The sequence below is a fragment of the Enhydra lutris genome, unplaced genomic scaffold, assembly GCF_002288905.1.
Source record: "Enhydra lutris kenyoni isolate GAN:26980312 unplaced genomic scaffold, ASM228890v2 scaffoldscaffold66, whole genome shotgun sequence".
NCBI lineage: Eukaryota > Metazoa > Chordata > Mammalia > Carnivora > Mustelidae > Enhydra > Enhydra lutris.
The window spans coordinates 6,929,552-6,948,032 of NW_019154150.1; the positions used below are offsets into that span (position 1 = coordinate 6,929,552).

General features: G+C 45.3%; 1 protein-coding gene across 1 annotated transcript in view; it reads right to left on the bottom strand.

Annotated features, from left to right (window-relative positions):
• The window catches only part of LOC111158990 (tripartite motif containing 71), a 65,281-nt gene that overhangs the window by 2,916 nt on the left and 43,884 nt on the right, over positions 1 to 18,481 (bottom strand). Inside the window, exons 2-3 of the mRNA XM_022521346.1 lie at positions 15,928 to 16,095; positions 1,949 to 2,083 (exon numbers count right to left, since the gene is read on the bottom strand). Of these exons, the coding sequence (XP_022377054.1) occupies positions 1,949 to 2,083; positions 15,928 to 16,095 (303 nt within the window). The remainder of the gene's footprint in view (positions 1 to 1,948; positions 2,084 to 15,927; positions 16,096 to 18,481) is intronic.

The following is an 18,481-nucleotide window of genomic DNA, read 5'->3' on the forward strand; positions in this document are numbered from 1 at the left end:
AGATGTGATTTTTGGACCCATTCATGCTTTTCCATCTGTCCACTCTGGAAGCAGGACACCTTATGTGCAGAGGGCCCCACGTGGGGACAGATCAAAGAGAAGCTTTGTCCTCTGGTTTTTCATTGGGCCAAACCTCTGGGCTTTGGTCTGGATTCCTCAACTAGGCAGCTGCAACTAATCCCACAAGGTAGCCAAGTCCACTGGAAATCTCTAAGCCACAAGCATGAGGAAGTGCATCTAGATATCCACAGCTGGATCCCCTGGTACTCAACTATCTTCAGTAGTGGGAATGCAAGAAAAAAAGATGTGTAATGAGGACGTAGGAGGGCAGAGACAGGCAGGAAGGCTTTGCTGGGAGGGGCAGAAAAGTCAGTAGGTATAGTAATAAAACGTATAGACAATGACTGAGGTATATCCAGAATGAGCATGCATATTTTGGAGGTTATCTGAGTTTTAGAAATGAAACAGAAACAAAATGTATTACACAAAGAGATTGACTCTTCTTCCCAATTTGCATCTCCAAGACTCAAAACTTGCTTTCCCTGCCTCCTTCAAGAGAAATGCCTTTAGGGAGAGGACAGGAGTCAGCCTCACAGGAGGGAGGGTACCTAGGGTAACTCCTCTGCACAAAGGCCTTTTCATCAGCAAATCCAGAAGAGCCAGTCTGTGGCAGAGTTCACCAGGGAGCTCTCAGGTTGCACAAAGTGGGCCCTTCTCAGTCATAATTAACATTCGTGGGTGGCATAAGCCTGGCAGACTGTGGGGGCATGTTAGTGTCTGGAAACCACATCAGGCCCACAAAGGTGCCTGCATGAAGTATGTGCTGAATTAAATCTTAAAAACTTTTTTTAATTAAAAAAAAATTTTTTTTTAATCTGACAGAAAGAGATCACAAGTAAGCAGAGAGGCAGGCAGAGAGAGAAGAAGAAGCAGGCTCCCTGCTGAGCAGAGAGCCCGATACGGGACTCGATCCCAGGACCCTGAGATCATGACCCGAGCTGAAGGCAGAGGCTTAACCCACTGAGCCACCCAGGCGTCCTTAAAAAGTTTTTCTATCCAAGGATTCTTCTCTTCTCGTTAAAAGGCAACTGAGCCATCTTCTTTGAGAGGTCAGCAGAGACAGAGGGCAATTAGTTATGTGCTAACTAAATGGAAAATGCAATGCAAAACCCAACCCGGCCTTCCAGAACATTTTAGGGCATGGTGATTGATTGGTGAGGATCGCTTTCAGACAGTGAGATCCCATCTCTACCTTCACAAAGTTCAGATGATTAAAACAAGCACGCACACACCTAAGTGCACCCTTTTTAATGAGCTATGTGTATGGTCTTATTCTTGCATTAAGAGAATGGCATTACAGAGTTGAAGTGGCTGGAGGTACTGGTCCATTCATAGGCACAGTCTCCCCTCTTCCTGGGGCAGGAGGTAAAGACCAGAGAAGAAAATGCTGGGCTGAGGACTTGGGTCGGGAGAGTCATCTTTCCAGCTGATACTTATCGCAACAGCACATCAGCCTGCTCCTCACTTTGCTGCTGCAACAGAATAAAGGGCATTTGCTTGCTGCCCTCCCTAGTGGGAAACTGGTTTCTCACAAGGGGTCAGGAAGGCAACCAGGCAGGAAACCAAAAACAGGGACACGTCCCAGCAGCCTGCTTTCATAACAGTCTCGCCTGCGCCCCCTTCTGCCTCGAGTGTGCACGACAAAAAACATGAGGCTCCTTCTGGTTCTTGGACACCTGACTACTCCTAAAAAACCTTCTTGTGGCTTAAGCGCTTGGACGGCACCCACAATGTTACAGGGACTCCCGCATCTTCCTGCCAACAAACTTCATGGCAAACCTCCGAGTGGTCTAAACCTCGATCTGGGATCTGGGATCTGACAGGAGAATTCTCGTGGTTTTGCCGCAGTTCACAGAAAAACTGCTGGCCGGCCAGCAGCACCCATTACCTTCCACAGCAGCTCGCACTCCCGCTCCTCCAGGGCCTTCTTGTGCCTTGCCGTCACAGCTTTGACCTCCGACTGTACCACCTTTGCCTTCATCTCCACCTGCTCTGCCACCGTCTGGGCCTGCTCGATGCTCAGCTGGAAAAGCAAGAAGAAGCTCATTGCATCAGGAGGACCTCCACGCCTCATGCAAAGCACTGAGTCTGCTTGTCTCAAACCCGAGGAGCTAACTCCCTAAGCCCCGGGACCGCTTGATCCACGTCCCCGGACAGAAAGCAGCCTGCAAAGAGAGCTCCGCATCTGTCTGAAAGTAACTGAAGGAGCTGCTACCAAGCGCTGGGTTCTTTGTGAGGGAAATGGCACAGACACGGTGAACGTCAGCCCTATTAGGAGCTACTCTGACACCGTGAAACCAGTGTAGTTGGGTCCAAGCCGCAAAGTGGGAACAAGGATTGGATGTGAAATGTACTACCACGCCCAGCACACGAACCACTTCCCACAGATGTTCTGGCCTTCCTCGCCATGGGGGAAAACCCTGTAGGTGGGCACAGCACTCAGGTCAAGGTGCGTCATAGCCGCAGGCCAGCAGTTAGCCACCATGCTCCTGTCAAGTCATTTAGCAGCACCGCTCATTCCAACCCCAAGTGACACTGGGAATACTGTCCTATCTGCCAGGGAAACCATGCAGGCCATGCCCTCTGATCAGTCAGCTTGCCAGACCACTCCCCCACCACCACACGCCCCACTCTGTCCCACCAGCCCTAGGTAAATCAGCCAGTCTAATCAAAGGTATTATTGCTCATAAAAAATTAATCAAGACAGAAGGCCCAGTGTTTTCATTAATATTACATGATGTGTTCTGAAAAGCCACAAGGATTTCTTTGAGATACTGAGATATTAAATCAGGGATTCCAAACTGCTGATGATGCAACAGGTCTTAGGGTGTGTGTCCCACATCAGGAGGGGCCTAGAGAAGCACTGAGGGTCTGGAGCCTGGTCTGGGTTCAGGAACTTCTCACAGGTGACCAACCCTGAGTACGCCCTGGACCGAGGGTTTTCAGCTTGTGGAGCACATCCACCTGAGGCCATCTTGGGCAAAGCAGGCTGGACGGTCATCCTAGGAGTCAGGTAACCCGGTTCCAAACCCTAGTTCCACGTCCTACTACTTGGAAGGCCCCAGACAAGTGCCTTGCTTTCTGGAACCTCGGCCGATAGGAGGAAAAGACAGGATAACACATGGAGGGAGCTCAGCACAGGAGCTCAGAGAGTAAAAAATCGAGGTTACCAACAGTGCTCAGCTGAGAAACATTGCAGGTAAGACCACAAGCATCCTTTTCCTTCATCCCACCTAACTCCCGTCATACAGGTATGGTCATGTACCTAGACCTACTTGTATTTCTTACCCATTTTGCTTGTAAATTCTGGTAAAATAGGTAGAACATAAAGTGTACTGGAGGTACATTATTGACATCTAGCACATTCCATAATTGTGTAAGCATCACAACCATCTAGCTCTGAACACTTCCATCAATGAAAGGAAGCTTCCATACCCGTTAGGCAGTCTTTCTCCATCTCCCCTCCGCTCCCCGATGGGAACCGTATTCTGCTTGGTCTCTACACTGCTGTCTATCCTGGATATTTCACAGAAAGGGAATCAAACAATACATGAGCAGTCTTATTTGTAGGAACATGCTTTCCATTCAACAGTTGTGACTCATTTTGTCACTTACAACTGGGGACACCCTCTTAATCCTATCAAGAGGACAGGCCAATGGCACAAAAGTCACACCCACACTGCGGCTGCCCCCAAACCACCCGTGGCTACCGTGGGCTAACTGCTCAAGGCATTCTCTGCCCCAATCCCTGTGAGGCTTAAAGATCAGAGGTGGCACTTGGGTCAACCTGGAATGCTCACAGACGGACAATCCATGGCCTGGGATGCCTTCTCTTCCTGAGCTAGCAGTGAAGGACGCTGTCCCGTAATGTTTCTGTTCCACCTTTACTATCCTGTCCCAAGTGTGATTACATACCAAACTACATGGGGCCTAGGTACATAGCCACTGGGTTGTAGCAGGAACAATCTCTATATAATTTACACTTGCTAACATCTACAGTCATAACTGTATTTATCAAAGGAGTAGGTAACTATACTGGGTTAAATATGGTCTCCCCCACATTCAGGCTGATTAGTTAAGAGGAAGTCATACTGGACTAGAGCGAGTCCTAAATCCACTTAAGGCCATGTGAGACAGGCACGCAGAAGGAAGACCACATGAAGACAGACGCAGAATTTAGGAGTGATGCCGGTAACAAGCCAAGGAAAACCACAGATCGCCAGCAACTACCAGAAGCTTGGGAAAAGCAGGGCAAGATTCTTCCCTACAGCCTTCCAAGAGCACAGCCTAGCTGACACCCGGACTTCAGTCTTCTAACCCAGAACTCTATGAGAATAAGTTCCTACTGTTTAAGTCACCAGTTTATACTGTAATAGTAGCCCTAGGGAACAATAGACAACAAACTGAATCAGACAGAAATATCCCAATGACCGAAAGGTAAGAAAAATGAGACTGACCCATCAGTGAATGCCGTACGAGGTTTCATAATAGACTTGGCAGATTTCAAACGTCTCAGGCAGTCGGGATTGATTTAGAAGATGGGACACCTCACTAGACATTTCAACAGAGGTGATTTAACATAGAAAATAGGGCTGAGCGGGAAACGGAGAACTGCCGGGGTGAAGGGCACACGCAGGATGGCAGAAGGACGGTGCCACCGCTGGGGCCGGAGAACAAAGAGAGGAGAGCAGGAGTTACAGGTAGGGACCAGGGGCCATGCCCAGCTCCTTCTGGAAGTCGCCAGACCTAACCTCTCTGCTTCTGGTGAAAAACTGCTGCTGATAAGAACAGGAAGTCAAACGGAAGAAGGAAGTCCCCTTTCCCAACGTCCGGATTTGTGGTTTGAAGGGCTGCGGCCCCAGCACCACAGGGCACTAGTGTGAAAGCGCCGGTCACGAGGGAGAGAACCTATAACCCATACACCCTGCCTTCGGACGTGCCGGTATTCATGGGCACTAGCTGGTGTCCGAGTCAATACAGGACCGAGGCAATCAAGCCTTTGCCCATTTATTTCTCAGCTTCCTCAATGGAAAGCAAAAGCGGCCAAATACTTTCTATTTATACCAATGCCATAGGACTTATCAAACTAATTCTCCACAAAAACCAGAAGAAATGGAGTAACAGGCCTACCTTCCTGCAGGGCAAGAATTGACAGGAGACTGCAAGGGACCACCCCCTCTGTGTAGTAAGTGGGTTTACATAGCAAACGTCTTTCTACTGTCCTCTCCCCCTAATGTCTCCTAGCCAGGCTTGCTCCCTTGTGTTTCCTGCCAGGTCCCCAGCAGGCCCTTGGGCCTGGAATTCTAGGATAGGAACGGTTTCTTCCATTTTTCAATCAGCTGGAAGGGGTACAAAGCCCCTTCTGTAATTTGAGGGATCAAGTGTGCAAGGATAGGATCATTCCTAGGGTTAAGAGTCATAAAAGCCCTATGTACAGAGACAAAAAAATAGCGCTTTCTTTTCCAAATCATACACAGTCTTGTCAAGCACTGCATTCCAAGATATGCAGACCAGGACCTGCTAAACTAGTTCCCATTATCTAAACAGGGCATTTGAAGGAAACGAGGGGCAGGTGGGGTGGGGAAATGACAGGTAAAAGAGCTAAGTAAATTTCAAAAACACAAACATACAATTTGCAATTAAGGAGGGAAAATAAAAAATACCCAATAAGCATGGGCCTTGGGTGGGTGGGGGGTTGCCTTTTAGAAGTTAATAGATCCAATCAAACAGCTGAAAGCTGAGGGTCTCAATGTAGGCAGACCAATCAGTGCATTCCAGCTGAAGGCAGGCTACTTAGTATGGAGGAGGGGGAGGCTGCCTGGGTTTCCATAGGCAACAGCACAGAATTCGATTCATGATGTCTGCTAGGGGAACCTGGGGAGGCCTGATGACTGGTACTGGAAGTGTTCTAAAGGAAAAGAGGGGCGCCTGGGTGGCTCAGTGGGATAAGCCGCTGCCTTCGGCTCAGGTCATGATCCCAGGGTCCTGGGATCGAGCCCTGCATCGGGCTCTCTGCTCAGCGGGGAGCCTGCTTCCTCCTCTCTCTCTGCCTGCCTCTCTACCTGCTTGTGATCTCTGTCTGTCAAATAAATAAAATAAAATCTTTAAAAAAAAATAAAAATAAAAAAATAAAAAGGAAAAGAAACAAGTGTCCTGACAGGCAGAAGATGACAGAATGCAAATGTCATCTATGAACTCACAGACCACAAAACCAGATATGGGAACTACTATCATTCACTCTATGAAGTGTAATTTTATCACATTTAATAGCTTTGAAACTATGATTCATCTTAAAACTGTCAGTGGGCTTTTCCCTTTGTTAGGTGTATATAAAATAAATGTGCGTATTACAATCTATGGTGTCTTAAGTGAAAAATCAAGGATCTCTTTATGTGGAGAGCAACTATATTCTTGATTGTGATTACAGATACCTGCCCTACAGGGTCAGTGTACCTTATGCAAAGCTGTAATTACAAAAGCAGCCGAAATGTTCCACTTCCAGGAAGACTCAAAGTGAAAGTCACAAAATGTTTTAAGAAGCAATACAAGAATGAGTGGGCACCCTTACAATACCAATGAGGCACGCTACAAACATCGTTCATGCTTCCTTTGTGGTAGGTAACTCTAGACCCTCATCAGGGTAAATTCTTTTTACAGAACTAAGTAGAATTAATTGGGAGAATTTACTTCCGGGTGTTTTTTTCTAGAACTAAGCCACTCAAGCTAAATACAGACAAGCAGTGAATCTTCTCAGTGTTTAACTTATGAACTATGGCTCGGAGTCAACTGTACATCTGACACTTGTAATTTAATAATGGATAAACATCCCTGGTTAGCTGAAGAAAGGGAATGGAACTCCTAAAAGTTTTTTCTAAACAGAAGCTGGTAAAAGAAAATGAAAACACACAAGTCTCAAGTTGTACCGAGTTCAGATCTATTGTAAAAGGTCACAGATGCTCATTAAAGGTGGTGTAAAGTTAGTAAGAATGTCAACCTGCCTGCACATTTGGTCTGGTCAGTGGCCTTTACTTTTGGGATGTGTTCTTGCTTATTCATTTGGTCCAAAGGATGCTTCAGTGCCATCCAAGCATGGTGCCCAAGGAAGAATGAAGGACGCCAAGCCAGTCAAGGGCCCTTCCTGAAATTTTACAAATGGGGGTTCCAATCTCTCTCCCTCCACCCCAAAAGGGAAGAGGAGAGGAGAAAATAAACTCACTCTTTCCCTGAGGATGGCTCGCTGGAACAGTTCAAGACTGAAGAGATGCCCATGCATGCCAACCATGTTCAACAGCAAGAATGAGGTCACCATGGAGAGAGGGAGAGCTAAGTAACAGAGTGCTGGCTTCAAGGTCCAAGTTCCTAGACATCTGAAGCCTGATTCACCCATATTCTCCTACCCAGTCACCTGAACCTGTCCATCTCCTTTCATTCTACGGCAACCAAGGATCCTAATTAAGACAGCAGGGGAAAAATAATAAATAGGTCATGGTGTATTAAAATTCTTCAACCATTTCTTCTCACATCTGTACACATCGTGCGCAAATGCTGAGAAAGGGGGTAGGTGGGAGCACAACTACCTCCCATATGAGAGTTGATTGTTATTTGTGGGTTCAAACTGCAAGTCCTCTACTCATTGTTAGTGTGACTTCTGGAGGGTTAATCTCTTTCAAGAAAAGTTTTCTCTCTGCAAAATAGAAAGAATGACACCCAAACCTCAGGTATTATTTACAGAAAGTGCGTGTGTTCAGTGCCCTTGGTAAACAGGGACCGTTAATTCTTACTGATGAAAACAGAAGGCCTATGGTTAATGAGACCTGGGATCTTGAGCGCAGCAATTACATTTTGTTCTTCCGTATTTGTAACAGTATTTTGTAATAACAATTTTAAGATTTTTCTTATCTACTTTCTGGGCTAGTTTATATAAATTCAAATAAAATAGAAGGCATTCTCCGCATTCCTTATGGTCAACTTTCCATCACAGCAAGGAGTTCCTGCAGGTTACATGGTCTATTACAGTGACTGAACAAAAACAGAAGTTAGGGGAACCAAGGTAGGCCAGAAAGTCTAGAGGAACTTACATTTATATTTACAAAATTTAAAAAAAAAATATGCTAAGTCATCAAGCTTAGTCCTCCTAATTTTTGTTCTACATGGTGTATTATCTATCACTTTTAACATGAAGAGTGCTGTTTCCTTTTTTAGCCATGAAAGCAACTTATGTCCAGTAAAGGACTAGTTACCCTTATCATGGCTATTGACTTGACTAATATCAGATGAAAAGTAACAGAAAGGTCTATCTTATTTAAGGCTATAGTGAACTTGGATAAAAACTCCCCAGCAAGTGAATAAAAAAATTAACAATACAGGAAACAACAGATGTTGGCAAGGATGCGAAGAAAGGGGAACCCTCCCACACTGTTGGCGGGAACGCGAACTGTGGCAGCTGCTCTGGAAAACAGTATGGAGGTTCCTCAGAAAGTTAAAATTAGAACTACCCTATGATCTGACAATTGTATTAGTAGGTATCTACCTAAAGGATAGAAAAACACTCATCTGAAGGGCTACACATACCCTGAGGTATATAGCAGCCTTATCAACAATAGCCAAACTATGGGAAAAGCCCAAATGTCCATCAACTGGTGAATGGATAAAGAAAATGTGACACGATACCCTCCCCCACACAGGAATATTACTTCACCATCAAAAAGAAATGTAATCTTGCCACTTGCAACTATGTGGACGGAGCTAAAGTGTATTATGCCAAGTGAAATAAGCCAGTCAGAGAAAGACAAGTACCTTTCACTCATATGTGGAATTTAAGGCACAAAACAAATGAACATGTCGGGGGCGGGGGGCGCACAAAAAAGAGAGGCAAACCAAGAAACAGACTCCCAACTATAGAGAACAAACTGAGGGATAGTGGAGGGGAGGTGGCTGAGAAGAATGGGCTAGACGGGTGATGGGGATTAAGGAGGACACACTCATTACGGAATCACTAAATTCTAAACTGGAAACTAATATTATGTAATATCTTTATGTTAACTAACTGGATTTATTTTTTATTTATTCATTTGAGAGAGACAGAGCGAGTGAGAGCACAAGCAGGGGTTGGGTCAAAGGGAGAGGGAGAAGCAAACTTCTTGCTGAGCAGGGTGCCGGATGTGGGATTCCCTGAGACCATGACCTGAGGTGAAGGCAGACACTTAACTGACTGAGCCACCCAGGTGCCCTAACTAACTAGAATTTAAACAAAAACTTAGAAGGAAAAACAAACAAAACTCCCCTGCAACTGATGTGTAAGACTGGATTTTGGCCAATGGATACAAGAAGTATTATGCAAGCCTTCTGGGAAATCTCTATAAAAGGCTGGTGGTCCAGGATATACATGTGTTATCTTGAGTTCTAGCAGCCATTTGTGGCTGAAAGGATGAATGTCAACACCTCAGTATGGTGGGGTGAAGCTGAAGGATTCTCCAAGGACTATCAGTGTCTCCAGACTAAGTTTTTTAAATAGGAGAGATTAAAACATTACATATTTAAGCTACCATATTTGGGAGGAGAGTGAAAGCCTGTTACTTACGGCTAAATTCATCTCCTACCTGATTAAAATGGAACAAAATTCTAAACTATGACAGAAAGCAGATGAATGGTTGCTTGGGGACATGGAAAAAGAGGATAAAGGATTATGATAAGAATTTAAAATGTGGGGCACCTGGGTGGCTCAGCCATTAAGCATCTGCCTCCCGCTCAGGTCATGATCCCAGGATCCTGGGATGGAGCCCCACATCAGGCTCCCTCCTCAGTGGGAATTCTGCATCTCCCTCTGTCACCCACCCCCCCACTTGTGTTCCCTCTCTTGCTGTATCTCAGTCAAATAAATAAATAAAAATCTTAAAATGGAAAAAAATTTTTTTAAAGAAAATGTTAGAAAGTGATGAACATGTTTCTTCTAACCTTGACTGTGGCGATGTTTTCAGGTGTGAAATACTTGTCGAATGTATATTAGTATGCTTTAAATATATGCAGTTCACGGTCTATCAATTTTCCTCAAGAAAGCTGAAAAAATTTTGCCTCAGTCCCACCATAATCAGTAAAACACCACTATTTATATTTCGGCCTATTTCTACTCCCTCACATAATCTTTTATGCATGGCTTACTTGTTTTAAGTAATTTTTCTTAAAGCAACTTCAGTTCTGCTAATTACAGTTAACACTGCTTTATAATGTGACCATAAACATTTTATGAATTTAAGGGGCTAAAAAACCCCAACTCCTATTGCTGACCATTTACACTGGTGCGATCCACACCTTCAGGATAAAGGACATGGTCTTGCAGATTCCTGTTAAGAGAAACAAGTTCCTGCCATATTTAAAGCTCTGATTAGGGGCGCCTGGGTGGCTCAGTGGGTTAAGCCGCTGCCTTCGGCTCAGGTCATGATCTCAGGGTCCTGGGATCGAGCCCCGCATCGGGCTCTCTGCTCAGCAGGGCCTGCTTCCTCCTCTCTCTCTGCCTGCCTCTCTGCCTGCTTGTGATTTCTCTCTGTCAAATAAATAAATAAAATCTTAAAAAAAAAAAATAAAAATAAAAATAAAGCTCTGATTATTGTTCAAAACATGTTCTCCTACCCAAAAAGATTAAGTGTGATGTACATACTTTGTTACTTACCCAAAAGTACTCTGGTGTCATTTTAACTGGCCTATTGCTCAGGCGAATATACCTGTGTTATGTTTGCATTAATTAACTGGACTGTCCCTTTGGAAGATGCCTGCACTGCTTTCACTCCTTCACCTGTTCATGCCTTCCTTCCTAAAAGTTGGTACTTAACTCCTGTGGTCTTCTCAGAGTAACTATTTCTCTACCCCATTTTCTAGTAGTTTTGTTTTTTGTTTTTTTTTTTAAAGCAGGCTCTATGCTGGGTTCGAAACCACCAAGATTAAGAGTCAGGTGCTTATTAACAAACTAAGCCATCCAGGTGCCCCAGTTATTCTCCATTTAATAATATGCACAAATTATTGGGGCTCCTGACTGGCTCAGTCAGAAAAGCATGAGATTCTTGATCTCGGGCTTGTGAGTTTGAGCCCAGTGTTGGATGCAGAGATTACTTTAAAATTTGAAAAAAATGCACAAGTTCACAAGTTTCCTGTATCACTTTTTTTTTTTTTTTTTTGAAGATTTTACTTATTTGACAGAGATCACAAGTAGGCAGAGCAGCAGGCAGAGAGAGAGAGGGAAGCAGGCTCCCCACTGAGCAGAGAGCCCGATGTGGGACTCGATCCCAGGACCCTGGGATCATGACCCGAGCTGAAGGCAGAGGCTTTAACCCACTGAGCCACCCAGGCACCCCTCCTGTATCACTTCTAATCTTAGAACGCTTTTGTGTCTTAATCTATATCTACCTTCAATTTGGTATCTTTTTTTTTTTTTTTTTTAAATACTGGTCCTGTTCCTTTTCATGTAAGAATACTTTATCTCAGTTAGGTTTTTATTCTGGTGTTTGCTATGATAATTTAAACCTATTAAATCTATGCCTTTATCACCTCTTAGTTTAATGTCTTAACTTATTAACAAAACATAAAGCCTATTTACAGAATATATACTCTATTTCTTGGATCTGTCAATTTGCCAGTACAAACAAGCAATATTTAAAAGCTCCCAAATGACTTATTCAGGAGTACTACTAAGAATAAATGAACAGCTTAAAATACCAATGACTTCCAAATCAAACTTGCGATTTAAAAGTTCCCTGTAGGGGTACCTGGGTGGCTCAAATGGGTTAAAGCCTCTGCCTTCGGCTCAGGTCATGATCCCAGGGTCCCACATCGGACTCTGCTCACTGGTGAGCCTGCTTCCCCCCGCCCCTCTACTTGTATCTCTGTCAAATAAATAAATAAAATCTTAAAAAAAAAAAAAAAAGTTCCCTGTAAAAGAAATAAAAAGTCTCTTCTTACCCTATGATCATTCTGTATTTTGGCTTAAATGGATTAAGTGATTTTTAAAAGGAGGGTGGGGTGGCATGGCACCAATTATATGTGTATGTTAACACAACTTACTGCTCCCCCCAAATTTTATTATAATTGACTATGTTCCTCCTTCCTTCTCCAGTATTCATATTAAAAACAGAAATCAGGGGACGCCTGGGTGGCTCAGTTGGTTAAGCAGCTGCCTTCGGCTCAGGTCATGATCCTAGCGTCCTGGGATCGAGTCCCACATCGGGCTCCTTGCTCGGCGGGGAGCCTGCTTCTCCCTCTGCCTCTGCCTGCCATTCTGTCTGCCTGTGCTCGCTCGCTCTCTCTCCCTCTCTGACAAATAAATAAAATCTAAAACAAACAAACAAACAAACAAACAAACAAAAAAAAAACCCAGAAATCAGTCTTCATACCATCTGCTGGATTCTTTAATATAAAAGCTATTAAGTGGCAACATAAAAATTATGTGGTTGGGCTATTTACTTCATTAATATTTCGGCCAACTGCAAGAAGAAATCAAGTGTCTGGGAATGCCTGGACTGCTCATTTGGTTAAGCATCTGCCTTTGGCTCAGGCATGATCCCACAGTCCTGGTAACTGAGCCCCAGGTCAGGTTCCTTGCTCAGGGGGGAGTCTGTTTCTCCCTCTGCCTACTGCCCCACCCCCACCTGTGGGCTCTCTCTTACCTCTCTGACAAATAAATAAAAAAAATCTTAAGGGAGGGGGGCAGAAAAGAAGAGAAATCAAGTGCCCAAAGCACTACGTACCCACCCCAAGCAGTGTCCTCACCCCAAGCAGTGTCCTTTCCTGGCATTTCAAGGTCACTTCTTTACCCTGAGGGGAACCTCTCAAAATCTCAGTATCGTCATCCTTTCCATTGCTTAGTGACCAACAGGAAGAAAAACATCTGTAGATTCACACACAAGTCTCATTATCTCTTTATATAAATAAACAAAAGCATAACCTGCACTAGACAGTAGCTGCTTTTTCCAGTATCTTCCAGGAGGACTTTTTAAATGACTTTTAAATGAGTCCCTGAGAGAGGAAATCTACCTGAAGCTTTCAGAACTGTATTCTTCCTCAGTAAAGCAGAGGCTCAGTAAAATATTCACTGAACACATATAAATTCCTCCCCATTCTCACTCAGTTTTAATGACATACAACAGACTGTACTGACCTGTAGAAGGAACCCATTTGCAAAATACTTGTTCACAATGAAAAGTGGGTCATACCTACTTCTGACCTTGGGGACACAGCTTGTTCCTACTGCTCACATGGGAACAAACTGGCTCTTCAGGCAGTGATTTTTGGAACAAAACTAACTTGTTCTCAAGCTTTACCTCAACTTCCCTTCTCCCAAAGGCATGTGCTGGCATCAGAGAATAAACTCAGAGGGAAAGAGGGGCCATGTTTTTTCTACCAACACCCAGGGAACTCCTCCTTAACAGGCAGGAACCACTCTACTTTCATTAGAGGGCTCCCAGATAGTCTCAGGAAGGGACAATGTGTTGAGAACCTCATAAGAACATTCAGACAGAAATGGGTAGCCAATCCTACCCCAACATTTAGATCACTGGCTGAGTGTAGGTTCTGAAGAATTATAACCAAAAGCCACAAAAGCATACCCTTCTCCCTCCCCACACGCTGTTAGTTATGCAAGGACATTCAAGAAGTCAATTCACAACTCATGCAGTTGGATGTTCAGCGCGTGTGCCTGGATGTGGCCATGTAGATTACTAAACAAGCTGAGCCTTCCACCTCCGCCCAAATATCCACCTGCCACTTGGCTCCTCCACTCAAAATGCCCATCAGGCACCGTAGTACCAACTCACATTTGAATTTCATCCCTGGTTGTTTGTTCGTTCGTTCTTTCTTTCTTTCTTTCTTTAAAAGATTTGACTTATTTGACAGAGAGGGAGTTAGAGAGACCAGAGAAGAAGCAGCAGAAGCGCACTTCCCGCTGAGCAGAAAGCCTGATGAGGGGCTTGATCCCCCGACCCCAAGATCGTGACCTGAACCAAAGGCAGATGCTTAACCGACTGAGCCACCCAGGTGCCCCCCGGGTGTTTTAACTACTCACACAGCAGACTCTCCCTAACACTGCCTTTGCTGTAGGAAGTTAAGTACTGCAGACAAAATCTTCTGCACATCAGCTTCTCTCTTCTTTCCACAAAAAGTTCAAATTTCCACCTCCCTGAGATTCCATCATTTTAACCACAGATCTCTTTAAGGTTCTAGCAAATTATGACACTCACTTTTTTCTCCAGAGTGGCAGATCCCAGGAAGCAGAGAGCATCAGCAATTCTCTCAGACATGGTTCAAGGACCCCTGAGTGTCCTCGATCTCCAAGGAGAGAAAGGGACTGGTACCATTATCTGGGGGGAAAGACCCAGACACAGCAGGTCTTTATGCTCCCCCAGGTGATGCTGACAGCAGCCAGAGCCCAAGAGACACCAGCACCGAAAGGCAACTTGACCAGGGCCTAATGGCAGTGGGATAAAAAGGGAAGCCACAAGCCACTTCATCCACGGGGACAAATTCACTGAAATAGGACAGAAATAAAGCAGAACTATGCACTAGTGAGGATGCTGGAAAACAAGAATTTATGAGCAACCAAGAGCCACTATGAAGGCATGAAAAAGAAAACAGGCCACTCTGGCCTAAGAATATGCCAGAAGTAGTCACTGCAGAAACATAGACTCTCAAATATGAAAGCTGACAGGAGTTGAATATCAGACAATCTGACTCTTCAGAAAGACTACCTCAGTATCATGTGTAGAATATGATAACTGGGGGCACCTGGGTGGCTCAGTGGGTTAAGCCTCTGCCTTTGGCTCAAGTCATGATCTCAGGGTCCTGAGATCAAGTCCCGCATCAGGCTCTCCACTCAGCAGGAAGCCTGCTTCCCCCTCTCTCTCTGCCTGCCTCTCTGCCTACTTGTTCTCTTGTCTGTCATATAAATAAATAAATAATTTTTTAAAAAATGATTAAATAAAATCTTTTTAAAAGAAAGAATATGGTAACTGTTGAGAAACTTAATAAAATCTACACCATCCTTCTGCTCCTTCTTTAGAGCATGTGATCAATTTTTCCACCATTTCTCAAAAAAAGGGGATCTTATTTTTTAAACCATTCACTTATTCAAATACTCTAAGAATGTAATTAACAGTTTTCCATTCAATTTTTGCTCAACGATTAGCAATGTTTCCTAATTTTCAACCTTTATCCTACCACAGGTAAGGAAAACATCTCATGATTTTTTTCCCTTCTTAAAACCTTGTCACCTGGACCAAGAGAAGATTTTAAATCATTTCAGGCATGCCGCCGCTTGACTGTAAAAGAGCTATTCTATGCCCCCAAAGTTACACGTGTCCCTTCCTGACCCCAAAGGCACAGGGACTCAACAGAAGCAAAGGTCTCAGTTACCAGAATGGGACTTCATTACTTAGGGAAGAGTTGGGAGATAAACTTTTGCTGCTCACTGAATTTTCAACGATAAATAAATCCATCTGAACAGCAGAGGTTCCCTGTCTGGAAAGCACTAAGGACCCAGTCTTTCCACAGTCCTGACTAAGGGATGCTAATGCCCACTTGGTATCTGGGGAAAAGGCTGGATGAGAAAGAGGCAGATGACGTGGTGGGGGCCCAGCCAAGGGTCTGCAACAAGCCCTGACCGGTTAGTCAACTTCGGCCACAACCCTCCCATCTTCCCCAACTCTCCACCTCCCCAAGGGATTACTCTGCGGGGATGTACCATGAGCTCATTTGGGTCATTGTTCCATGGCCCCCACACACTGGAGCCTGCCCGGTAATCTACACATGCCATCTAAAAGGGATCGGGAAAGGTTTTCTGTGCAAGAAAGAACAAGGGAAACCGGTGAAGGGTGGGGAAGAACTGACCTGGATTGCCTGGCGGCCCTGCTGCGCGTCGGCCAGCAGCTGGATGGTAAGTGCCCGCGAGTCCTGCAGCGCCTCCTGGAGGTAGATGAAGCTGTGGCCCCCATGCCGGCCCATCGTACACTCACGGCAGATGGGCACCGAACAGGTGTCACAGTACAGATGCAGCACCTGCAGATCAGAGGGCGTACAGCCATTAAGGAGAGATTCGGGACTAACAGGAAGGGGGCAGACACTGGGTGCTCTGTGGATTCCAGACCCTCAGCCAACTCCTTCCCAAATTCGCAAGCACACCCCTATACAAAGGGGGATCAGTGCAGTCAATGTGAGCACAACTTGCCCTCCCTTCCCACCCCCTCAGGGCCAAATCAAGGAAAAAAAAAACAGCCAATGTTGTCTGTCCACTCCAGTTTCACTCAGAAGTGTCACTGAGACACTCCAAAGGCAAAGATGAAATAAAACAATCCTCCTGCCTAAGAAATTTTCCCCCATCTCAGATTAATTCTCCAGGAAAGCTCTAAGATTGTGTTTCCTTGGTCTGAGACTGGGGGCCCAAATGAAAAACATACCAGAAAAATCTGTCTTGCCACCCCAGCCTCTGGGTCTGTGAAACATGGCCGGGAACCAGAATTAACCACCCTCACACCACACCTTGCTGCCACCCTCTCCATCATTGAGATTAGCACAAAGTGCAAAGCATGGTTCTTCCAGACACTCAAGCAAGCTACAGGCTTCAGCTTCTGGAGCGGAGGCAGATAGTGGTAAGGTCAGCCAGCTTCTTGTCTTTCTTCTTCCTGCCAAGTTGTTCCAAGGAGCCGACCCTGCCAGGCAGCCCGTGCTGACAAAACTGCTTTATGCGATGTTCTGTATTTCCCTGGGGCCCAGCATGCGGGGAGGGGAGAAGGGCTGGCTCAACCTCCACCTGCTGATAAATGAGGAGCTCTCAAAAGCGAAAGCTCCTTGACACAAAAACTGGGCCAATCTAGCTGTATCCCTCCACAGAGCGGAGCACTCAGCAGCACTCTCTGAATGTTTACTTTCAAGTTTCATTACTTTCAAGGAAGAGCAGTGCTTAAATTTGCCACTGGTACACCTGGGTGTGAGGGAAAGCCAGCCAACACACAACAGGCAGGAAAGTGGTGTCCGAGGGGCTGCCTTCGCATACACAATCCGCTTAATCCCCAGATGAAGACAAAGGGTCACGACGTCTCAGGGCCACACAGCAAGCAGGGGCAGAACAGGGAAGCCTATGCGAGCCTTCTGAAGAGCTGGTTCCAAGACAGGTCTGACACCCACTCTTAAGAGCACTAAGCTTCTTACTAGGTATTCTGGAGTCCAGGGTATGAGACTTGAGGCAAGGTGGTTCTGTGGACAGAACAGGTGCTCACCCCTGCCCAGAAGCAGCAGAGTGTTACAGGATGCGGAGTGGGGAGGGACAGCTGCAGTGTTCCCATCAGAAAGACCCACACAGAAAGGTCCCCGGGCAGGAATGAGAATGCTGCTTCTCTTCTCTTCAGGTTATTTTTATAGATTTACTTATTTGAGAGCACGTGCTACAGTGGGAGGGTGGAGGAAATCTCAAGCAGACCCCCCACTGAGCGCAGAGAGATCATGACCCAGCAGACAATGACCTAGGTGCCCCCCCTTTCAGGTTATTTTATTAACTAACCAACACGTTGGCACACAGCACGTCCACTAGGAGACGAGCTCAGTCAGGGAAACAGGCCTACTCCACTCAGGATTCAGAGTTAAAAGGGAGGTGAGGGATCCTGCATGGGTTATGCTTGCTTCTCTAGGAAATTTTGGATTCAGAAATAGGGAAAAGATTTAGGATATTATGTTCCTATTTCTAGGAAATGGTTCTAATGTGACGGGTTTTATGGAATCCACATTGTAAGAGGGAAATAGGATCAGGTTTGTGACTGGAGTAGGACCCCTTGTCCAGTACAGTACTTCCCCAGCAACCTCGGGAGACTGAAATCTGGTGACAGTAATTTGCCTTCAAGACCAATCGTGTTTGGGGACAGAGAGAGAATGAGGATCTCAAGCACTCAGCGCAGAGCCTAACACAGGGCTCAATCCCATGACCTGAGCAAAAGACGCTTAACCGACTGAGCCACCCAGGCGCCCCAAGACCAATTGCTTTTTAGAACTGGTTGACCATTTAAACTTCATCTAATCTTTCTAATCTGAAAAAGCTAAAATTCTCAAGCTAACCTTAAATACTAATCAAAAGATGCTGATCTGGATAAACTTGGACGTATTCCTGGACACTCTCTTTACAATGTGGTGCTAAACAAACCCCCACTCCTGTTTCAACACTCAGCCCCATGCCTTCCCTTTGCTCCCTCCATTTGTCATGGGCATAAAGGCATCACTCTCACGCTATGGGGAAGCGTGAAAACCTCCCATTTGCAGGTTTCTTTTAAATCAGAATGGAACATGTCTCCAAACCTTCTGTCCTCTGCCCCTGCCAAACAAACAGCTAAGCCATCTCCTCTTGGTCTCTGTGTGGACTGAGTGGAGTCCCCTTGCTTTCTTTCATCTGTGCAAGCAT